The sequence below is a fragment of the Podarcis cretensis genome, assembly GCF_951804945.1.
Source record: "Podarcis cretensis genome assembly, chromosome: 2".
NCBI classification, from domain to species: domain Eukaryota; kingdom Metazoa; phylum Chordata; class Lepidosauria; order Squamata; family Lacertidae; genus Podarcis; species Podarcis cretensis.
In genome coordinates this window covers 118,374,418-118,398,786 of record NC_137171.1, presented here as the reverse complement: position 1 = coordinate 118,398,786, position 24,369 = coordinate 118,374,418, and the positions used below count along the sequence as shown (strand labels likewise).

Below are 24,369 nucleotides of genomic sequence, written 5' to 3'. Positions count from 1 at the left end.
TGCGAGAAGAGCTTCAGCCATCGCTCCAACCTTCTCAAGCACGAGAGAACCCACACTGGGGTGAAGCCATACAAGTGCCTGGAGTGCGGAAAGGGCTTCACTCAGAGGCCAAATCTCCTCGTACACGCGAGAAGCCATTTGAAACAGGAAGGGGAGATTGGCTAAGAGGGTGGGGAGAACTACCTCAATGGGCATCCCCGGTTGGAAAATAAAATAAGGTCCTGAGTTTTAGAGATCTCTATTTTGTTGCCATTTGCCACTGTTATTGAGTGGCAAAGAGGAAGGTCAGGAGAAGTATGTGCTTTTTATCTGTGGCATAAAAGGAAGGGGAAGGTGTCAGGCTGCGGTCAAATCTCATAGCAGATGGAGAGACCACCTTGAAAAGGTACTTTCCGCATCATTCAGTAATTAAATTAAATTAAGAATACAGTCATACCTCATGTTACATTCCCTTCATGTTATGTTCTTTCAGGATACGTCCCGTGGCAACCCGGAAGTACCGAAAGGGTTACTTCCGGGTTTCGCCGCTCGCACATGTGAAGATGCACAAAATGATGTCATGCGCATGCGCAGAAGCAACAAATCACAACCCGTGCGTGCGCAGACGTGCCACTGCAGGTTGCTCTCTTTTCATGTTGCGAATGGGCCTCCAGAACGGATCCCGTTCGCAACCAGAGGTACCACTGTACAGTCGTACCTTGGATTTCAAACACCTTGGCTCCCAAACTACCAAAACCTAGAAGTGAGCGTTTCGGCTTTCAAGCGATTTTTGGAAGCCGAATGTCTGGCATGGCTTCCACAGCTTCCGATTGGCTGCAGGACGGTCCTGCAGCCAATCGGAAGCCACACCTTGGTTTTTGAACAGTTCTGGGGAGTCGAATGGACTCCCGGAACGTATTCTGTTCGAGAACCAAGGTACGACTTTATCAGGAAAGCCAAAGGTCTGTTTAGTCCAACATCAAGTTTGCACAGCTCAGTTTAGTTTCTTCTTCAGATGTCGCTGTCCCAGGAAGCTTTGCCCCACAGCCACTCACAATGAACATTAACGTCTTCAGAGTATACATTACAGTTAATTTATTTTAAAACAAAAACAGAAACCTGTAAATCTGCTTCAACAAATGTCAATGGTGATGGAGGGGGGGAAGGTGTCTTTATTCCATTATGTGCCACCACCCTGTGGGAAACGCAGGGAAAGGAGAGCAGGCTGCACTGGTCAGTAGGGGGAGAGATGTCAGTGGCCCTGATAGTGGAGCCAGAGTGAGTCCTGCCTGGTCTTTGAGAGAGGTCAATTCCACAGGCATGTGTTGTTCCAGCTGTTAGTATCCAAGGAGAGAAATCAGATGCACCTGGTGGCGAAATGGCGCTCCTTGGGGGAGCACTGTGTATTTGGGGTGGGGCTCAGGAACACAGGGAAGGTTGGCCACTCCAGTCAGCTTCTCCCTGGGGTTCCCAACGTGGCCTTTGGCCCCTCCCATTTGTAACGAGGGCTGCTTTTTGGACCAAGGGTGGTGTGGAAGGGGCTGCGTGGTGTTGCCTGTCAGCAGTGGGGGTGGGCATCGGGCCAGACCCCCAGCTCAGGGTGCCCGGGGCAAGGGGTGGGTGCCCCCGCCAAGGAGCAGGGGAAGGTGCTGGAGGGGACCGAGGGATAAAACCAAGCTGAAAGTGGAGGGGATTAGGGCTTATCTGCTCCCCCCACCAAAAATATTTTTATTCAAGTTGGCTCCCATGCTTGTAAAGATCGGTTGCTGGAGGCTGCAGGTGGGGGGGGGGGCAAGGCTGCTTTTGCTCTCTGGTCCCCCTTGCAGGTTTTCCACAGGCGTCTGGGTGGCCCCTCTTGGGCGCTGGACCAAATGGGACACTTTTGTGTCTTTCCACGGGGTGAGAGTGGAGGCTCACAGGGAAATGTACGATGACACACAAAGGAGGCCAACATCATGTAGGGGATGGAGGAAGGGGAGGTGGCCCTCAGGCAGGTGGGGGGGAAGGTGTCTTTATTCCATCATGTGCCACCACCCCGTGGAAAACGCAAGGAAAGGAGAGCAGGCTGCAGCGGTCAGTAGTCAGTGCCCTGATAGTGGAGCCAGAGTGAGTCCTGCCTGATCTTTGAGAGGGGTCAATTCCACAGGCATGTGGTGTTCCAGCTGTTAGTATCCAAGGAGGGAAATCAGATGCACCTGGTGGCGAAATGACGCTCCTTGGGGGAGCACTGTGTATTTGGGGTGGGGCTGAGAAAAGGGAAGGTGCCCTGCGTAATGTATGGGGCAGCACAGCCCATGGGGCCCCTTCTGGAAGCTGCCAGACTGCAACTCCCATCCTCTCTGACCCCTGGCCATGCTGGATGAGTCGGAGGGGAGTTGGAGTCCAGCATTATCCAGAGGACACCCCATTTCATGCCCCTGATAGACAGAATCCAGCCTGTGAATAAGAAACATTAATGCATCCACTCAAAACACATTTAACTGAGCAGAAGCCCTGCTCAATGCAAGACGGTTTACTTCTGACAACGTGTGGAGATGGCAAGGCTGTTTCTACAGAGGGCATTTGAAGATGATGCCCTGCTCAATTTCATTTTCTTCCCGTCTGAGGTCTCCAGAGCAAGGAGCTATCCTGCCTGATGTGGGGGAAGGGGTTCATTTTTTTTGTCCTCTATTAATCCGACGATGCATGCATTTTCACAGCTGCATAAGGTCTTGTGGGGAGAGGAAGGTTTCCTAGAATTGCAGAGTTGTGAGGGGTCCTGAGGGTCATCTAGTCTCACCCCCTGCAGTGCAGGAAACATTTGCCCAACGTGGGGCTAAGACCCACAACCCTGGGATCAAGAATATCGTCCTCTGCCAAATCAGACATCTCAAAAGGAAAACAAGATTGAAGGTGAGAAAATTTATTAGGACTCCAAAAAGTGTGACTGTCTCTTTAAGAAGTAAGCTGCAGAGGGAATTCTGGGAAAAGGAAGGAAAATTCAAAGCCAGAGCAACCCATTTTTGTTTGGTTATTTCTGCTGATTTTGACTGGAATGAATCCTCTCAAAGGGCCCTTGGAAAACTGCCCAACCTGCTCTTGGCGGGTAAATGGTTTTTACGTCAGTCACTCTGGTCTGGAAAGAAACTCCCAACTGGGCCTGAGAGGCAGATTTAGTCTCCTCAGGAGATAATGAGGGGGGTTTTATCATTTTCCCACAGAAGAAAGTAAGGGAGGAGGGTCTCTCCAGAGAACGAGGCTCCTGAGAAGGTGTAGAGTTCGGCTCCTGAGTCAGCGTCATAAAAAGACACACGTCCCCCTTCATAGTCCAGAGTCACCCGGATCCTCCTGGGCTCCTCCCTCAGGGACAGAGGAGAGGGATCAGGGGAGGTGCAGGCCAAGTACTTCCCTCCCCTCTTCTCCACAGCCCAGATCCCTCTCTCAGGGCTTAAGGAGAAGCTGCCCTTTCTCTCCACAGACTTCCTGGCGACCCCCAAAACCCACCACCCCCCACTTCCCACAGTGACTTCCCAGAAATGTCTGCCTGCTGTGAATGCCTCACGTCCCAACACACAAGGCCAGGCATTGAATCTCTCAGGATTATCAGGCAGGGCTTGACGTTTGTCTCCCAATCTCAGGCTTTTCCCATCCTCCGACAGGATGAGCCTGGGATGGGCTGTGTCTGGATCCAGAGTGACATTTGCTGTTGGGGGGAAGATGAGGGAAAAAGAAGAGAAGCAGAGTCAGCTGAGAGACAGAAACAGACATCCTGACAGATGATAGATAGATAGATGATAGATAAATAAATAACACCCCAAAAACCCAGATTCCCTTTCAGATCAAGGGGATTTCTTTGCATCACATGCTAGACTGAGACTCCTCCTTGCAGACTCTCATCAGAATAAATATCTTCCTTGATGGTTTTTAAATCAGTTCCCGTCACTTTCTTATATTCGATGTGTATTATTCCTGCCCTCCTCTCAAACCAGGCATTTTCTAAGAGGAAAAACCACCCAGGAAACCTTTTACTCAGCTCTTCTGTGTTATCTAAGGGGAAAGAGGGGAGAATTGGAGGAGGCAGGAGAGGGGATTGGCTTTTGGGGAGCTCTGGGTTGGGCTGGGATATGAGGCCCCCCCTGTAATAATAATAATAATAATAATAATAATAATAATAATAATAGTAATATTTGCATACTGCCCTTCATCCATTGGTCTCAGGGTGGTTCACAGCATAAAAATACATTAAAGCACATATAGGCCTCCCCTCACTTTTGTGGGGGTCACGTTCTGGGCCCTTGTGCCTACAAGTGAAAATCGCATTAAGTGGGGAGCCTGTTTATTCCTGCTCTTCATCTTTCTCACCCACTTGGTCTCTCCTTCCTCCCAACCATCTTGGAAGTTTAGGCCTTGCCGCCAGGGAAGAAGAGGCAGATGTCAGGGCAATTTTACAAAGGACTGCTTATTCCATTCTTCTCCTTTGGATTTAATATATACCATTAAACTAGTTCCCTGGGGGAAAGGGGGAATAACTCAAAAAGTTACCAGTCAGGGGCTAAGACAGTCATGACAGGCAAGTGTAGAGTTGCCATATTTTGAAGAACAAAAAAGAGGACACATTTGCCAACTTCTACTCTTAACCATGGATCGCTATGACAACTCTCATTTTAAATACCCCTACTCTGTCTAGGCTTTCGAAGCTGTGATATACTGCTAGTAGCAGTGTTCTTAACTTTCAACAACCAAAGAATAAGAATAATAATACATATTGCTCCCTTGCTTGCCACATGAAAGTATTTGGGCTCGTGTTCACATCTTTGTGAACGCAAGTGTGCACAGAACAATTTATTAAACTGTTAAATATATACATATGGACTCTCCTTAAGGGCAGGGGGATGTTAACTCTTGCCCTCCCATATTTCTTCTCCAAGATCTTGTAGCTGAGCCAGCATCCTTTTAGTTCAGTCACAAGAGAAGGGTTTTATACAGGATGTGGCTAGCTTAAGATGCTGCTCTGTTGCAATTCTCTGCTCTAGGCTAGCTTAGCTGGGTGCCTTAGATCTGAGTCTAATGCACTAGAATTTTTTTCATGGGTTACTGTAAACCAAACCAAACAACTTGAGACATTTTGCCAAATTTTAAAAATCCGTCCAGGGGAGAAATTTTAATTATGAAAATAGAGGACCTGTCCGAGAAAAAGAGGACATGTGGCAACCAGTCCTGAAAAAGGTCACATGGAAAAGCAACCCAACTCCCTCTAGGCAGGAATGAAACTCTTCCCTCTTTTTTCTGATCCTTCTCGGCCATTTCTCCCCCCCCCCCTTCTGCACCTTCAAGTCCACCCTCTCTGCCTTTGTGGTACAAACAGCAGGGCTAGAGTCAAGCTGTACAGAACAGACTCTTGACCCCCATGAAACACTAATCCCCCCCTCCTGTGAATTGGGGTCTCCATGTGAAATTTACCTTTCTGAAGATTTCTGAATGACTGAACATCTGAGGAAGCAAAAAGACAGGCTTAACAGGCTACAATGCAGTAGCTTAAAAATAAATCTTTTTTTACATAACATAGCATCTGTTGTTTCCTTATTTCAAGCAAAAGATTAAATCATATAACAGAATATTTGCAAAGACGACAGCTGTAGGCCTAAGTAGTGATGTTAACTATTGACCAAAAGATTATTCCTGAGAATGTAATATCACTAGGCCTAAGGAATTAAAACAACTACCGTATTTTTCACTCTATAGGATGCACTTTTCCCCTCCAAAAATTAAGGGGAAATGTGTGTGCGTCCTATGGAGCAAATGCAGGCTCCTTGGCTTCAGCGATAGCAACGCGAAGCCTCCGAAGCGCAGAGGGAGCGCTCCCTCCGCACTCCAGAGGCTTCGCATTGCTTTCGAAGCCTGCAGAGCAAGACTCTCCTGGCTTCAGCAGAGAGGGAGAGCTGCACAGCGCCCCTTCAGCCAAGTGGGAGAAGAAATGGAAGGGGCTCTGTTTCTACTGCGTCTTCGCTGAGGGGGCGCTGAGCAGAGAGGGGGAGAATTTTTTTCTTGTTCTCCCCCTCTAAAACAAGGTGCTCCGCTAGGGAAACCATGGAAGATGGCCGACAGTACCATCTCTCCAGCTCACACGAGGTAATTTAGAGGCTGAGATGGGAGTAATCAGCCTCCCAAATTCTTCCCGGTGGAAGGGAAGATGCAGTCTCATCCGCCTCCCCACAAACCACCCCCGAGTTCGTAAAGAAGGAGGGGGTGGGGGCACTGGATGGAAAGCCCTCGAGAGAGAGCTCGTATCTCCTGGACACTGTCTTCGTGAGCGCTCCCCGTTCCATTTCTTAAGGTTAAAAATTGGATTTAAGATTGTACATGCTTTGGGCGAAGAAAGGGTATTTAATCTGCCAACTACAGCTACAGCCACTGAGGTGCTAAGAATGACGGAAGGAAGAAGATAACATCAAAGAATAACATCTAAGCCGGTATGTTGGAACAGAACGGAAAGGAGGGGATAAAACTTTTTCTTTTTCTACTACAATAATACCTAACAACGCCCCCCCCAGAAGAATCATCTACACTACCTATAGCAAGAGAGATCGGAAAATATAAACTGTGTGGAAATAATCATACTAACTGAAGCCTTTGTTATTTTAAATATTTGGAAGAAGATAAATGACTCTCCTGTGATGCACTATTTAATCGGGATCTGCCATTATGAGACAGACTGAGTTGCAGAGATTAATAGTCATAGGGGGAGGCGAGCTCTTACTTTGTTATCATATCTGTACTTCAAGTCTGACTTGGCAAACCTCCTCTGGAAAGACTAATGTTTGGTGCAACCTGTCTGAGAAAATTAATGAGCAAATGCCTAGATTTTATTTCATCGGAACTGGGAAAAGATGGTGTCTGCCACCAGAGAAGGACTTTTGGATGGATTCGGCATAAACACCAGCATGTGAGGACATACTGCAAGTAAAAGACTTACCAGCTGCAAAAAAAAAAAAAGGAGAGTCACACAAAGTTCACACAGAAGCATATTATTGCACGACTCAGAGGCTATGAATGAAAGAAGGATAACAGGAAGATTTAAAGAAGGGACTATTGGAAACTTAAGGCAGTAGAAATATAAGATGATTGGACCCCACTGGACTTGAAGCATGGGAACCCCCAACAAAAATTTATAATTTGGCAAAATATTTGGACTTTATGTATTTGTACAATTTGGAATATTTAATGTGATTTCATTGGATTGTTAAAATGGAAAACTTAATAAAAAACTATTATTTAAAAAAAACCAACAAGGTGCGTCCTATGGTTGGGTGCATCCAATAGAGCGAAAAATACGGTAACGTGTTTAGCTGTGATTCTTGCATTGCAGGGGGCTGGACTAGAAGATACTTGGGATCCTTTCAAACTTCGCTATTCCATGATTATATGGAAAAATCAGAAATGGTAAACCATACTAGAAAATGGAGGAATACAATCATTCAAAATCCACAAATGAGATGGGGATCTGAACTGGATGGATGAAGAAAGGTTTAACATCTGCCCCAAGTAAACTGGTGGGGAAAAGCTGTTGAAACTGGAATTTCCAAGCATGCTGACAAACCAAATTGCAGAGGAAGAATTGGCAGAGCTTTGCCATGTAATTCCAAGGGTCTCGTGCAATGGGAAGTCTTCCCTCCTGGAATGGGGCTGATCTCAAAAGAACTGTGGGAACTCTCAGGCGATGGGGATGGCTGAAGCACGAGAAATGGCTGGTGAGGTTGAAACTCTGAGGAAAGGGCGGCTCAGGCCTTGGCTCTGCTGCTGGGAGACCAGCCTGGCAGGAGGTGGAGGAGGGACTGGGTGCTTGCGGGTGCCCCTTTTAACACACTTATTCCTTATACATGAGAACTTGACAAGATGGACATTGGACTGACCCTGTAGGATTCTCCTTAAGGGCTTTTGTAACATATTGTAAGGCTCTGAGGCTTTTCCCCACAATCAAGCAATATATAAATTTTATGAAAGAAAGCAAAATCAATAAAATTAAGGGGGAAAGCAGGATAATAGTCTATTGGCAGGAAAGGAACTCAGACTGGTGTGCAGGTTCTTCTCAGGGACAAGCTCTGCCCCCAATCCAAGCCTTCAACCTCCCTCCCAGTTCATTCATGGAACATAGAAATAACCCAAACACCACTAGAGGACTGTTTCCCAGAGTTACGCCATTGATGGGGGTCCCAAAGTCTGCAGAACAGACTGCTCAACACCCATGAAATACCAGTCCCTATCCCTCCTGTCAAATTGTTCCTCCCCTGGAAATTTACCTTTCTGAATTGGTTTTCTGTATAGCAGAGCATCTGAGGAAGCAAAAAGATATAAAGTGTAAGGGCAACACTCTTCCACCAGAAATAAATCTCCATACAAAAGTAACACTTCATAATGTGGCATCCTTAAATTAAAGTACAGTTATTAAATATTAATTAAATTGTACATAAATAATTATAAATTATAATTATGAAAATCATAGGAAGCATCTATGAAATTAACTAAAGCTTTAAAACTCAGCAATCATAGTACGAAGATTGGGAAAGATTGTGGAAAACAGATTTAAAATTTACAGGTTGTTCCCTTTTAAAAGAAAACTACATGAAAATGATGTGTAGATGGTACATTACACAAGTACAGATTGCAAAAATGTACAAAACTGGGTCAAATATATGCTAGAAATGCAAGGAAAAAGAAGGGACTTTTTATCACATGTGGTGGGATTGTAGAGAAATTTTAAAAAATCGGGAAATGATATATAATGAGTTAAAGAAAATGTTCAAATTAACATTTGTAAAGAAGCCAGAAGGGATTGTAGGTAGAGACCTGCCAAAGAAAATGAATAACATACTTATGTATGCGAGAGTGGCGGCAAGTCTTAATAGCACAAGGATGGAAGAATGAAGAAACCCCGACAAAAGAACAGTGGCAAGGGAAATGGATGGAATATGCGGAATTGGCAAACTAACATACAAACTGTGTGATAAGGACAACTGTGACTTTAAAGAAGAATGGGAACCTTTTACAAAGTATTCAAAGAAACAACAAAATGAACTGGACTCCTTGGCAGGTTTTGAATAAACATACACATTTTTTTTATTATTGTTAACATAATAGATAGATTGCTTAAGGATCTTTACCATTTTATAAAATGCAGAGAATAATATCTGTTGGAAAACCAGAGGGAGGAGCCGAGGGAAGTCCGGGTGGGAGGGAGGGGGAAAATGGGGGGGGGGGATGAGGATGATATGTTTTTGATAATTTGTTATGTTGAAACTTTTAATAAAAATCTTTTAAGAAAACAAACCAAAAAAACCCTCAGCAATCATAAAGCAAGCTTACAAATAAGAGAATAAAAATATTCAACATGAATCCTGCTGGTCTCTGAACTTTGTCCCTGAAATTGGGCTCTGCATTCTTGGACTGGAGATGAGGCAGAGGAATAGGAATCCCGTAAAAGGAGGCAGAGGGGAGATGGAGGCAGCCTTAACATCTTCCCCAAGTAAAGTGGTGGGGGGAATCATTAAAACCAAAATTGTGAGACATAAGGAGAAGCAAAGTTTGATGAGGAAGAATTGGCAGAGCTCTCAGGCAAAAGGAAGCCCTTCCTCACAAGCTTTCTACAAATCTTTAAGGTTCTTAACAAGCATAATTGTGCCCTTTGGGGCTCATGTGCTCTTGCTTCCACTCTCAGTGGGGGAACTCTCAGGAGATCTTGAAGGCTGAATCTCTAGATATGGCAGCTGCAGGGGGACGTTCGAGGAGGAGACGGCTCAGGCCTTGGCTCCACGGCTGAGAAAGAAGCCTGAGCAGGAGGCAGAGGGGGAACTGGGGGCTTCTTAATGCCCTTAATGACTCCATTCAGAGCAGGAGAACCTCCCAAAGGACAACCCCAGATTGTGCAGACAGGGAACCACAAGGAAAAGGAGGTTTTGTATAGCTGTAAACAGATGCACATGGGAGGAAAAAATCCTGACTTTGCTGTACACTCTGGTTCAGGCTTTCTTTACAGGATTCAGCGTCACAATATACATGGGCCACTTGGGGGGACAGGAAATGAAGGCTGGAGCCCCAAGAAGGAAGGTATCCTGGGGTTACTCAATTCCATGCAATAAAAGCCTGGTATGTTCAGTTCTGAAGAAGTAACAGAATTCCCAGTGTGAAATCCTGGCAGCCAGTTTTCATTACCTTTCCATTGTTTTATTGTATCCTCCACAAGGTGATTGAGATCACAGGATTCCAAGATCCTGTTCCTCAGCTCTAGAGGGAAAGCCAGTGGCTTCTCTGGACTCTCTCTTTCCTCATACCTGGTGAAAAGAAAAACAATGAATGGCCCCATTGTGGCCCCATCTCCCTAATTATTATAATGAACAAAGTTGAAGTTCATTTCCCAACAGGTAATTTCAGGATTCAGCTTCATCTCTTGACACCCACCTCCAAGCCCTGGTCAGTGGCTTCGTAAGGATGCTAAACAGCACAAGGGACAAGATGTAACCCCAAGCGACACCACCGGAGGGCTCCCATGGCTTCCAACGATGCTGCCCCCTAACAACTTCTGGGAAGGTCCCAGGACTTAAGAACCAAACCCCTGATGTGGAATGCCTGGAATCCCTCCCTCCCTGAGCCTCCCCAGAGGATGTGAGGGATGTCCAAAGTTGCCCAGTGGTCAAGGAGAACAACCTCAACCTTCCCTTCACCCCCTCTCTCACCCAGGAAGGACGCAACCTCATGCCCCATGGGACTCTCCCTCCAGGAGCATCAAACAACTAGACCCGCCACTCCAGACCACCTTCAGCTTCTCACGGTGGAAACACTCCCAAGAAAAGGATCCCACCTATTCTAGACCAACAGACCTTCCCTCCCTAAGTGCCTCAAAGGAGCTGAGTTACCAGAGTTGAGGGGCTTCTAGTTGGACATTGAAATATGTCCTAAGCTCTTCCCAAGCATCTTTGGGACTTTCTCTTCTAGATGTTTGAAATTACCAAAAAGTAAATGAACAGAAAGTGTGAGGTGCTGCAGGGAGTGAGTCCTACAGTCTCCCCCTGCAGCCATTGGAGGGCCATGTTTGAGGTTCCTGCATCTCTGCTTCAAAGAATGGAAATGAGCCAGATCCACTTACCTCTGCAGGGTCCTTCTCACATCCTAGAGGGGAAAAGAAAAGGGAATTCACTGCACACCACAGGCCACACTAGGAAGACCCCCTCAGACCCTGGCCCTCGGATGTCAGTCTGCCTGGCACACGCCAAGGTTTTGGGTAGGAATGGCTGAATCAGCCAGTTTTGGTTTCTCACAGTTTTATTTTTCCATTCTGAAATTATGAATTTTTCCAGTATCATGTTGTTCACATTTCCACATCACAGCTGAAGGGCATTCGGAGACAAAGCATCAGCAAAGAGCAGAAGATCAGCTCCCTTTCCATCAAGAACACAGACGAATCTCTACTCTGCATTCATGCGAGTCCTAGGTCTCTCTGGTCTTCCTGTCCATTCCAAACCTGACTAGAGGCTCCATCAACTCAGCCCCTGCACTCCTTGCGTACATGAAAGGGGCAGCCTTTTCCTGGAGCCTTGCGCTGTTCCTGCCACCATCTTACCTGCAGGAGTTCACTCGCTGGCTGCTGACGCTTCTCCTCCATCTCCTGGATGATCCTCTCAAGAGAGGAGAGTTTCCTGGAGAGTCTGGCCAGCTGCTCATCCCTTCTCCCTGCAATCTTCTTCTCCACCTCTTCCACGTGAGTCAGCAGACGTTTTTCTTGTTCTTCCAGGAACTGGCGCAGTTCTCTGAACTTCTCCACGGCCTTCAGCCTCTCCATTTCTGTTAATTTCTGCAAGAAAAGAGGAGGTCAGAGTGTGGAAGGTGCTCAGCCCTCAAAACATCAGGAAGAGAATTGTGAGAATTCCACAGGGAGGACACTTCTGATTTTTCAGAGACATGAACCCTCCAGTGGCTAAAGAAGTAAACCTTTATTTTGAAGGGAGGCCCTCTCCATTACTGTTTCTATTGACTTCTATTTTGCAGAGGGCTACAGCCTAAAGGAAGGAGCATTTTTCCTAGCCATGGATGTTCCCTGCATGTTTTGGGGCATGGCATAACCAGAGTTCAAAGTTGTTCAGAGAACATCCAGGGACATAAAACTCCCCTCAGTTTAGGCTGGTGCCATTTAGGTGTAGGAAGGGAAGAGAAACAGAGGAGGAGGAGGACAAAGTGCAGAGTTCATCCCCATAGCTCCCTTGTTTTCTGTAAAGGTTCAAAATGGCCTGAGTTTCCTAAAGATGAAGGAGAGCACACATTTAGAAAGACAATTCTTTAGTAACATTTATGGTAAATCAGGATTTGAATTAACCTGCTTCCACCCTCTCAGCTCACAATTCCTCAGGCTTCTCCTTCACTTCTTTTTACATAATAAATGACAATGGGAAATAAGCTCAATTTAACTGCATTCAAAGGTGAACTGACCTAATTCGCAATTGCTGGAAAAATATGGATACTGAAACAGAGCAGTCTTTTGAAATTCACACCTCTGAATTTTTCAAGGTTGAACAAGCCAGGTAATGTTCACAAAAAATGTATTTATGAGGGTAAAGTACATTTCAAAATATTTATACAAGGAGGTAGCCACCCTAATATCTAATTCATTTTCAGAATAATAAATGAATAAACAAACTGATATGGAAAAGGAGAAATAGGAAGAAGCTGAAATGGGCAGATTTCCCCACCCTCCCCAGTCCTGACTCAATTCTTCAAGTGCTTGTTCCCTCCCTAGTAATAAGAGTGGCACTTACAAGGAGGTCTTTGCATTCCTTGTCCAGGGCTGCTTGATGGGCCAGAATTTCCTCTCTCTCTTTCCTCAGAATCTCCAGGCGGCGACAGATCTCTTCCTAAGAGAAAAGGGAAAACTCAGGTTTGATTGAGACACATAGCAAGACTATAATAGCAAAGTAGTTTACTGGAGGAAATAAAAGTCCAGAGGTTTTCAACCTTTTTGGGTCCAGCTACCTTTCTTCTGTGGCATCCCTGTGGGGCTCAGGGACCCAGTTAGGTCACCCCTTCCTTACAGACTTCTACCTAGTCTTTGCAGATGCTTCTCAGGGATATCAGGGGAGATCCCTTTGTCCCCCTGGCAGAGAAAAAGACTTGAACTCCCTCCTGCCAGTAATCCCAGGAGCCCTCAGGCTTCCCCTTGGCTGCTTTTTACATAATAAACAAGGATGAATTCATGCCATGCCTACTTTGGACCTGAGAATTAAAAAGGAAACTTCCCAAGAAGAATCCACAGCTATTTCTCCCCCTCAAGATCCAGGGATCTCCTACCTTGTATTCCTCGGAAGCCTCCTCCAGAGGAATCACCTCATGGTGTTTGTGCTCCTTGGATCTGTCACACACCAGGCAGATGGGGGCTTCATCCTCCTTGCAAAAGAGTTTCAGGGGCTCCTGGTGCTCCTCACAGACTCCTCCTTTCCCTCCTTCCTCCTTTCCCTCTTGAAGGCTGAGATTCTCGATTAATTCTATGAAGTTTACCAGTTGCCGGTTGGGGATGAGGTTCCTTCTCTGGACTGTTTTTCTGCATTGAGGGCAGGAAGCCTCTGCCTCCGATTCCCCCCAGCACTGGATCAAGCAGGATCGGCAGAAGTTGTGCCCACACTCTGCGATGGTCACTGGATCCTTAAAATATTCCAGGCAGATGGAGCAAGTGGCTTCATCACGGAGACGCTGGATGTGACCCCCTGCAGCAGCCATGGCTCCCTCGCACCGAAGATCCGAGTTAAGTTTCACTTTCTCAGTTTTCAGCTACTGGGAGTTTCCCTTCCTGGAAATGACTCATTGATCACATGATCTTTATTTTATTTTTTAAAACTAATATGTCTCCAGTGCTTTGCAGTTCCTGAATGTTTTCTCAAGGAGCAGCGAATGATTTTTGATTGTGTTATAAGAATTTTGAGTTGAATAAAGGTTTCTTTTCCTCTGTATCAATAAGGGAATAAATATTTGCTATCAATAAAGGATCCCCACTTGTCTGCCCCCCTGCATTGCTCCCTGTCATGCTCGAAACCACGGTAGAGTCGGCTGCATTGCTTCCTTTTCCAGCCCCTGTGAGATATTACAATTGTGTTCACCGTCTCTGTACTAATGTTAATTTCTTTAATGTTAGTTTTATGTTGTCTCCCTACTGAATGTAACTTTGTATCTCTGAACTAAATGTAACTTTTTAAGTGTAAAATGTACCCACTGTCTTGCAAAAGGAGAAAATAATAAAAACCTGTCAAATGTTCAAACCAGTGAATGCTTCTCTCTGTGAGGGAGCCTTCCCAGACCCGCTGAAAGAGGCGGTTATCAAACCGCTTCTTAAAAAAAATATCTTTAGATGCTGCCAATAGGGCCAACTCAACCCAGTCTCAAACCTTCCATTCTTGGGCAAGGTGATTGAGCGAGCGGTTGCTGAACAACTCCAGGCACGCCTGGAAGAAGCGGACCATTTGGATCCCTTCCAGTCGGGATTCAGGCCTCATCATGGGACTGAACCTGCCTTGGTCGCGCTGGTGGATGATCTCTGGCGGGCTAGGGACAAAGGTGAGAGCTGTTTCCTAGTTCTGCTGGATCTCTCAGCGGCCTTTCTGGAGCGTCTGGTGGGGCTGGGAGCTGGGGGCACCGTTATACAGTGGTTCCGCTCCTTCCTCCTGGGCTGTGCCCAGAAAAGTGGTGTTTGATTTCTGTGACCCAACTTTCCAGTCACACCTTGTGGCATCCTGTTCTCACTGCAGCCAAGCAGATGCCCAAGGGGAAGTCTGCAGGCGCGATTCAAGCGCAAAAGCCCTCTGCCCCCTGCAGATCCCAGCAACCTGGATTCAGGGTATTCAGAAGCATCTTTGCCTCCAACCGCAGAGGCAGAGCACAGCCATCATGGCCAGTAGCCATTGGTAGCCCCCATGAATTTGCCTAATCCACTTTTAAAGCCGTCCAGGTTGCAGTTTTGCAACATGAGGAGGGGGCGGCAGCAGCAAGAGGGTCCTTTGTGGCAAAGCAGAAGTCCCAGTTTTTCTCCCCGGGACCCTGGGAACGGTAGTTCTGCGGGTGAAGGTTAATGGAGTTCTTGGGTGGCTCACAGAATTGTAGATTTGGAAGGGACCCCAAGGGTCATCTAGCCCAAACCCCTGTAATGCAGGAATCTTCTCGCCCAACACGGGACTCGAACCCACAACCCTGTGATTAAGAGTCTCACGCTCTATCAACTGAGCTACTCATTCAGTTCAGTAAGCTTTAGTTGAACTTCCTGCATTTCAGGGGGTTGGACTAGATGACCCTCGGGGGTCTCTTCTGTTAACAGAGAAATCTGAGGGCTCCCTTGGACAAGAAACAAGGACACCAGCCAGGAATACCAGAGCCAAACAGCAGCCAGTAGGCTTGGTCTTTACTGAAGACTGTCGCAACAGGACTCCCACCTGCCACAAGGTCGAACAAAAGAGCCCCCAAACTTTTTTTAGCTGATAATCCCCATGTTACATCTTCCCCCAAACTATATCACTCATACATCACAGTTACATCATGAAAGGGGAGGTCTGGTGGCAGTAATCTGAACATCCTAGACCCTGCCTCATGGTTCTCCTTGCCCTCCACCAAACACCCATCAAGTGTAGCAAAAGACATATTTGCATTTCCCTGTTTCCCAGCCAAGTTATAATCACACCCATTTGTCTTCATCTGGGTTTGTTATTTCTGGAAGGGCTACCTGTCTGGCACTCAGGTATCAGGAGGCCAGGGATTATCACTCAAGCAGAGGGGCTGCTGAGTAGCTGAGCTCACCTGTCTATATGAATTTCTGAAATTTTCCCATATGAGCCAGTACATTTCCCATATGAGCCAGTACATTTATCAGTGAATTCTTACCTTTGTTATTGTGCAGCAGAGGCCCTTTGAATAGATATGATGAAGTGTTTTGTGGGGACAAAAAACAAGTCACAAAAGCGATTGTGCTGATTTTGGTAGTGGGCTGCATGTGCATGATATCTGCTGGAGGGGCAACCCCCCCCCCACCCTATACATAAATTCCTGCAACACTTCCAATTCTTGGAATTGGAACGTGAGCAACCTTGCCGCTGTTTTAGGACTACAACTCCCGTCATCCCTCAGCACTGGCCATGGTAAGCTGGGGCGAAGGTAGGAGCTGTGCTGCCATGGGACTCAAGAAGACTGCTGCTGCAGAGGCCGGCGAGAGGAAGAAGGAGAAGGTGACGCTGGAAATGAAGAAGGAGATCATCCGGAAGCACGACGGTGGAATGCGTGTGACAGACCTCGCCAGGGAGTACGGGAGAAATCCATCGACCATCGCGACCATCCTGAAGATGAGGGGGAAGATCCTTGCGACTGATGTAGCCAAGGGAGTTACCAGGATCGTGAAGAACCGCCCATGAAATATACTCAGAGTCGCAAAGTGATTTCATGCTCTTTATTCAGCTCATAGTGGTGAGGAGGAATGAATGAAAGTCCCCTCAAGGTATCTGCTTTATATACATTATTTACACAATGGACTGCACATGATTGGCTAATTCCGGAATTCTACTGTAAGCCAATCAGGTTGTGGATTCACTTCTATCTGGAGCATGATTGGGTAGTTCCTGCCAACCAATCATACTGCTGCATTGTTCTAGGACCAATCAGACTGCTGCATTCTGAATCCTATTGTTCTAGGACCAATCAGGCTGCTGCCTTTTGGATCCTATTGTTCTAGGGCCAATCAGACTGCTGCAGTTTGGATCCTATTCAACCCAGTACATAACACCCCTCCCCTCTAAGTTCCAGTCCTGCCCGAGAGGTCGCATTCATAGTCCTCAAGGTACGCCGGCGGCCTACGTGTGCGTTGCGGCCTGGGGTGTTCCCTGGTCCGGGGTTCAGGTTCTGGCTCGTGTTCCAAGGATGCTGGCTGTGATGGGGCTGTTTGGTCTGGCGCAACCGGCTCACTCAGTCGTGGTTCTGGTTCCAGTGTCCTTTCGGCCTCGCAGGTCCTCTCTGTATTTACTGATTCTGCCTCTCCTGCTGCCTCTCGTGCTCTATGGGCCTCACTGCCCCTCTGTTCCCTTGGGACTCCTCTGCCCTTTCCTCCTCCTGGTTTTCTCCTGGGAATCGTCGCCGTATCTGGTCGCAGTGGCGGCGCCAGCATTGCCCCCCATCCGTTAGCACCTCTTACGACACGGGGCCAGTGACCCTGGTGACTGTGGCGGGTACCCATGCTGGGCCTGCCCCAAAATTCTTTGCGTACACTGGGTCCTGAGCCTCGAAGGTCCGGGGGTTCTTGCCTTCCCCCACCACTGCCTCATCCTGAGCTCTATCGGGGTGAAGGCGGTCCAATCTGATTGCAAGGCGCCGACCCATTAGTAGTTCAGCGGGGCTCCGGCCAGTCGTTGAGCTGGGGGTGCTGTGCTGTGCTAGAAGGAATGTGGCAAGGCGGTACTCCCAATCCCCTTGTGTCATACGGCGAAGGGTGTCCTTGGTGGTCCGCACCATGCGTTCTGCTTGGCCATTGGTGGCAGGGTGGAATGGCGCCGAACGGATGTGGCGGATGGCGTTCTGCGCTGTGAAGATTTGGAATTCTCTTGACGTAAATGCAGTCCCGTTGTCTGAGACGAGAGTGTCAGGGAGCCCGTGGGTTGCAAACAGCCTGCGTAGTACCCGGATGGCTGCGGACGTAGAAGTGGACGGTACCAGGGCGACTTCCAGCCATTTGGTGTAGGAGTCCACCACTATGAAGAATGTTTTCCCCTGAAAGGGGCCAGCGAAGTCCACATGCAGGCGTGACCATGGTGCTCGGGCGGACTCCCAGGACTGGACTGGGGCCCTTGGGGGATCTGGGTGGGATTCTTGGCAGGCCTGGCAGTGTTTGATCCAGGCCTCTATCTCTCCGTCGATCCCTGGCCACCACACATAACTCCTGGCAAGGGCCTTCATTCTTACTACCCCTGGGTGTGTCTCGTGTAGGGCTGTGAGGACCCTTTTGCAGAGGGGCTGGGGAACAACGACCCTGCTTCCCCATAACAGGCACCCCTTGTGGGCCGACAGTTCATGTTTGCGGGTTGTGTAGCCGGCGAATTCTGGCCCGGGGCTGCTGCTGGGCCATCCCCTCCACACCCAGTCCAGGACCCGGGAGATGACCCTATCTTTCTTGGAATGGTGTGCAACTTCTTGTGCCTGAATGGGGCGGTCAGGAAGCAGCTCCAGGCTCATAACCTCTTGTGCAGGTGCTGGGTCGGGGCCTGTTTCCGGTAGTGGTAGCCTGCTGAGGGCGTCCGCATGGCCCATCGCCTTCCCCGGACGGTGAATCAGTGCATACTGGTAGCTGGCAAGGAAAATTGACCACCTGAGGACGCGAGGAGACAGCACTTGGGGGGTCTGCTTTTCAGGGGCAAACAAGCCAAGCAACGGCTTGTGGTCAGTCACCACGGTGAAGGGCCGCCCGTACAAGAAATCATGGAATTTTTTTACTCCCTTCACGATTGCCAGACCCTCCTTGTCGATTTGCGAGTAGTTCCGCTCGGTTGCGTTGAGTGTCTGGGAAAAGTCACTGGTACCTCTCTTCCATCCGGGAGTTGGTGTCCCAGGACAGCGCCAATTCCATAGGGCGAGGCGTCGCATGCTAGCACCACCGGCAGCCTCTCGTCGAAGTGTGCGAAGACCGAGTTTGAGACAAGCAAGTCCTTGACTGCCTGGAATGCGGCCTCCTGGTGCTGGCCCCACACCCAAGGGGCCCGCTTGTCCAGGAGTCTGTGTAGGGGCTCCGCTACCGCCGCCTTGTGGGGAAGGAAGGAATGGTAAAAGTTCAATAGTCCCAAGAAGGCCTGAAGTTCAGTCTTGTTCTTGGGCGCTGGGGCATCACAAGTGGCCCGTACCTTGTCCCCAGTCGGGTGGACCCCTTCTGCGTCCACCATAAATCCCAGAAAGTCCACCTGAGGCACTCCTAGTAGACATTTTTCCCGCTTCACCTTGAGACCCGCCGTCTGGAAACGGTGCAGAACGGTGCGGAGGCGGTCCTCAAACTCCTCTGGTGTGGGCCCGGCAATCAACACATCATCGAAGAAGGGGGTGACACCAGGAATCCCTTTAAGTAGAGAGTCCATTAGATTCTGGAATATGCCTGGTGCCACGCTGATACCGAATTGCAGCCGCTTTACCCTGAATGCTCCTCTGTGCGTCACAATCGTCTGTGCCTCTGCTGTGGCCTCATCTACTGGCAGCTGTTGATATGCTTGGGCCAAGTCCAGCTTGCCAAAAATTTTCGACCCAGCCAGGGTGGCAAGAACATGGCTGACCACTGGCACTGGGTATGCATGGGCCGTAAGGGCCTTGTTTATGGTACATTTGTAGTCTGCGCAGATGCGGACCGAACCATTAGGCTTGACGGGTGTGACAATTGGGGTTTCCCAGGGGGCATTAGGCACCGGCTCCAGCACTCCTTGCTCCACAAGCCGGTCCAATTCCTCGTCTATACGGGGTTTCAGGGCGAACGGGACCCGGCGGGCCTTGAGCCTGACCGGTCGTACTACGGGGTCAAGCTGTAGAGCAATGGGGGGGGCCCGTATACTGTCCCAATTTCCCATCAAAAACCCCCGGAAATTCCTTGCATATGGCGTCCACGTCCACTTGTAAGCTAGTGTGGTTCACCCCGGTGACGGCTAGCCCCAGTGGTCCAAACCATGCCAATCCCAGTAAGCTAATGTAGGGGCCCTTGACCACCAGCAATTCCAGTTGCCGCGTCCGCCCTCGGTATTGCACCCTGAAGGTCCCCACCCCCATTGTGGGGACCTTACGTTTCTGGAAGTCCCGGAGGGTGAATGGGGCCGGCCTGAGTTTGGGACCCCCAGTAGGACACAGTTTCCTTAAGGTCCTTGCCGAGATTATGGATAGAGTTGAACCCGTGTCAAGCTCCATGCGGCATGGGGCCCCCTCTATCTGTACGTCAACATAAATTTTCTCTACGTTGGGGTGGGGCAACTGGTATACCTGGAAGTCCGTGAGCTCAGTCGAGTTGCCTTGGTGCGTTGGGCCCCGGGACCTGGGGCTCTTGGATTGGTCATCTGATGCCTGGCGTCGGGTGGGCCGAGCCCGACACACCCGGGCGATGTGTCCCGATTTTCTGCACTGCCTGCACTCTGCGTTGCGGAAACGGCAGGTCCTCCTCTCGTGACTTTCTCCGCAGCTTGCGCAGTTCCCTCCTTCTCGTCGAGGCAGCTGTGGTATGTGGGCTGCTTGAGTGCGCTGCTGTACTCGGTGCACCTCCTCCCTGTTGGATCCTGAGTCGTCGGTGAGGTCTTCATGGTGGACCCTCGGTTGGGATGGCTGGCTCGGCCGTGCCTCTTGCGTCGACCTCTCGGCAGCTTCCGTTGCCAGGGCCTCCTCCAGAGCGACCTGGAACGTTAGGTCCTTCTTAGCGTAGAGGCGTCGTTGCAGCTTCTCATCCCTCAGGCCACCGACGAGGCGGTCACGAAGCATGTTCTCCAGCTCTGAGAAGTTGCAGAACCGGGCGGCTTGGCGGAGAGATGTCACAGACCCAGTTATGGTTTCCCCAGGGGCTTGCCGCTTTGCGTAGAAGGCATTTCGACGAGCCACCACTGAGGGCTGCGGCGAAAAGTCCCCCTTCAGCTGTTCCATTATTGTTTTGTATGGAACAGTAGCGACGTCTTCAGGCGCAAGGAGAGCCCGGGCGATTTCAAACATCTCCTCTCCACAGACGCTGAAAAATATTGCCCTCTTCTTGGCGTCTTCTTCATCGGTGACCCCTTTGGCTTCTAGGAGGAAGGTGAAACGGGAGGCGTATGCTTCCCAGTCTCCAGATGCTGGGTTGAACGGCGAAAAGCTGCTGTTGGTTGCCATTCTGAGTTCCTTGTGTCCCGAAGCTGAAGCCTGGATACACGGTGCGAGGCAGCGATGCGGCAGGTGGCGGTGCTGCGGTGCTGTGCGTGGCAGTCAGCTCAGCGGGATCCCACCTTCGTCGCCAGTGAAATATACTCAGAGTCGCAAAGTGATTTCATGCTCTTTATTCAGCTCATAGTGGTGAGGAGGAATGAATGAAAGTCCCCTCAAGGTATCTGCTTTATATACATTATTTACACAATGGACTGCACATGATTGGCTAATTCCGGAATTCTACTGTAAGCCAATCAGGTTGTGGATTCACTTCTATCTGGAGCATGATTGGGTAGTTCCTGCCAACCAATCATACTGCTGCATTGTTCTAGGACCAATCAGACTGCTGCATTCTGAATCCTATTGTTCTAGGACCAATCAGGCTGCTGCCTTTTGGATCCTATTGTTCTAGGGCCAATCAGACTGCTGCAGTTTGGATCCTATTCAACCCAGTACATAACACCCCAGCTGTTCTGGAGGAGGTGGAGAAGTTGCTGCTCATTTGGTTAGAAGAGAAGCAGCGTGCAGGGGACACAGTGACTGAGGCCGTCATTTGTAAGAAGGCCAAGGCCTTGCACGCAGACCTCGTCCAGCAACAGCCAGGAACCTCAGGCGAGCCAGAAGTCTTCAAGGCAAGCAGAGGCTGGTTTGACCGGTTCAAGATGAGATCTGGAATCCACAGTGTGGTCAGGTATGGAGAGGCTGCCAGTTCTGATGTTTCTGCGGCTGAAGACTTTGCAGCGGAGTTCCTGGAGGTTGTGACGACGGAGGGCTACTTTCCACAGCAGGTCTTCAACTGTGACGAGACCGGGCTGTTTTGGATGAGGATGCCCAAAAGGACTTTCATCACTCAGGAGGAGGCCAAGTTGCCTGACCACAAGCCCATGAAGGACCGTCTGACCCTGCTCTTCTGTGCCAACGCAAGCGGCGACCTGAAGATCAAGCCCCTGCTGGTGTACCACACGGAGAACCCACGGGCCTTCAAGAAACACAAGGTCGACAAGGAGCAGCTGAGTGTCATGTGGCGATCCAACAGTAAGGCTTGGGTCACACGTGTGCTGTTTGTGGACTGGGTCAATCTTGCTTTTGGCCCTGCTGTCAAACAGTACCTGCTGGACAACGACCTGCCGCTGAAGGCTTTGCTTCTGATGGACAATGCTCCTGCTCATCCTAAAGACCTTGAGGAGGACTTGTTGGAGGAGTTCGACTTCATTAACATCATGTTCTTGCCGCCTAACACTACGCCACTGCTCCAGCCGATGGATCAGCAGGTCATCGCCAATTTCAAAAAACTCTACACCAAGGAGCTTTTCAGGCGATGCTTCGAGGTGACTGATTGCACCACCATCACCCTGTGGGAATTCTGGAAGGACCACTTCGACATCGTCACCTGCTTGAAGATGATCACCACGGCCTGGAACGGGATCAACCAGAGAAATTTGAATTGTGCTTGGCGCAGCCTGTGGCCGGACTGTGTGGCACCAAGTGACTCCGATGCACCAGAGTCAACAGTGGTGCAGGACATTGTTTCCTTGGGGAGGGCCATGGGCCTGGAGGTCACAGAGGAGGACGTCAGCGAGCTGGTGGAGGAGCACGACCACGAGCTGACCACTCAGGAGCTGGTCGAACTGCAGGCAGAGGCTGCGCAGGAACAGGCCTTGCTGGAAGAGGAGGAAGCAACTGAGGAACGGCTGTCCTTCAAAGAACTGAGGGACATTTGCCAGAAGTGGAAAGATGTGCAGGCTTTTGCACAGCGGCACCACCCTGACAAGGACCTGACACGTGACCTTGCGAACATTTTTGATACGAGGGTCATGTCGTCTTTCAGGGAGGTGCTGAAAAGGCGGATGAAGCAGCAGACCATGGGCAGGTTCTTCAGCAAGAAGCAAAGAGTGGAAGAGGAACCTTCTTCGAGTTGTCCCCCAGAGTCTTAGAAAATGTATGTACAGTACTGTGTACACTTTGGTGATTTTTAAATGTTTTTCTGTCATGTTTAGAAACTTAAACTATTGTTCCTTCAATTTTTGAAATGCTCTTTACAGTATGTGTGACTTTAAAGAGCACTTAATAAACTCTTGTTGTACCAAATTTGGCTTTGTTTGGACTTTTTTTGACCATAGGAACACATTAATTGATTTTCAATGCATTCCTATGGGAATCCGTGCTTCGCAAGACAAAAAATTCGGTAGACGAAAAAACTCGCAGAACGAATTAATTTCGTCTTGCGAGGCTCCACTGTATTTGATTGTTATCCAGGCCCTCTTTTTTCCTTGGGGAAGGAAAATCTCTTTCTAAGGATCCCCCCCCCCAACAGATGGTGAGGAGAAGAAGATTGTACCAGTCAATTCTGAAGAAGCTGAACCACATTGGATGCTGCCAGGGAGAGCAGAACGGACTGTATCACGATATGCCGACTGGGGACCAGCATCCGAAAACCAGCAGGAAACTCACCCCCAGAATGAAGAAGGCAAATCCGTTCCTTTCCAGCTCTCTGCCATACCAGTCCAGCAAAGGTTCCTCAAGGGTGAGACATGCGCTGAGTGCGGAAAGTCCTTTCGCTGCAAGGCGGAGCTCACCGAACACCAGAGAATGCACTCAGGAGAGAAACCCTACATCTGCTCCGACTGTGGGAAGATTTTCCGCAGGAGGAATGTCCTAGTTGCACATCAGAGAATCCACACTGGGGAGAAGCCCTTCAATTGCCCGGACTGCGGGAAAAACTTCAACCAGCGATCGCATCTTACGGCACATGAGAGAACCCACACGCAAGAGAAGCCCTTTGCTTGCCTGGACTGCAGACAGAGCTTTAGTAGGCGCACTGGGCTTGTGTCTCACCAGAGGATCCACACGGGAGAGAAGCCCTATCGCTGCCAAGACTGCGGGAAAAGTTTCAGGCAGAGATTCGATCTTATTCGACATCAGAGAATCCACACGGGCGAGAAGCCACACCAGTGCCCCGACTGCGCCAAAAGCTTCAGGAACAAATCCGCTTTCCTCGTGCACAGACGGATCCACACCGAGGAGAAACCGTACCCGTGCTCTGGATGCGGGAAGAACTTCCGTCATCGCACCAACCTCCTCGCGCACGAAAGGATCCACACGGGAGAGAAGCCCTACAAGTGCGGAGAGTGCGGGAAGAGTTTTGGTGACGGGTCGTCCCTCATGAAACACAAGCGAGCTCACACGGGCGAGAAGCCGTACAAGTGTGCCGAGTGTGGGAAATGCTTCTCTCAGAACGCCGGCCTGGTTCAGCATGAGAAGATCCACACGGGAGAAAAACCCTTCCAGTGCCCGGACTGTCCCAAAAGCTTCCGGGACAAGTCGGCCTTTGTCGTTCACCACAGGACACACACGAGGGAGAAACCGTTTCACTGCTCGGTCTGCGAGAAGAGCTTCAGCCATTGCTCCAACCTTCTCAAGCACGAGAGAACCCACACTGGGGTGAAGCCATACAAGTGCCTGGAGTGCGGAAAGGGCTTCACTCAGAGGCCAAATCTCCTCATA

General features: G+C 49.2%; 2 protein-coding genes across 5 annotated transcripts; one reads left to right on the top strand and one right to left on the bottom strand.

Moving 5' to 3' along the window:
• Positions 1-2,865: 2,865 nt before the first annotated feature.
• On the bottom strand, positions 2,866-13,772 carry LOC307208692 (zinc finger protein RFP-like). 4 transcript variants are annotated; one of them, XM_079963562.1, is made up of 8 exons: positions 13,288-13,772; positions 12,759-12,854; positions 11,570-11,800; positions 11,096-11,118; positions 10,165-10,283; positions 8,256-8,288; positions 5,419-5,448; positions 2,866-3,661 (listed from the first exon to the last, which is right to left on the bottom strand). In XM_079963562.1, exons 1-8 carry the CDS (start codon positions 13,711-13,713, stop codon positions 3,141-3,143), a joined length of 1,479 nt encoding a protein of 492 aa, XP_079819688.1. In that variant the 5' UTR covers positions 13,714-13,772; the 3' UTR covers positions 2,866-3,140. The 4 variants fall into 4 exon arrangements, with proteins under 4 accessions (XP_079819688.1, XP_079819689.1, XP_079819690.1 ...); XM_079963563.1 differs by lacking the exon at positions 5,419-5,448 and having other exon boundaries at positions 13,288-13,771; XM_079963564.1 differs by lacking the exon at positions 8,256-8,288 and having other exon boundaries at positions 13,288-13,771.
• A 7,632-nt stretch (positions 13,773-21,404) lies between these two features.
• On the top strand, positions 21,405-23,109 carry LOC307208829 (tigger transposable element-derived protein 1-like). Its single transcript, XM_079963815.1, has 2 exons — positions 21,405-21,620; positions 21,704-23,109. The coding sequence occupies exons 1-2, from the start codon at positions 21,559-21,561 to the stop codon at positions 22,797-22,799; spliced, it is 1,158 nt and encodes a 385-aa protein (XP_079819941.1). The 5' UTR covers positions 21,405-21,558; the 3' UTR covers positions 22,800-23,109.
• The last annotated feature ends 1,260 nt before the right edge of the window (positions 23,110-24,369 follow it).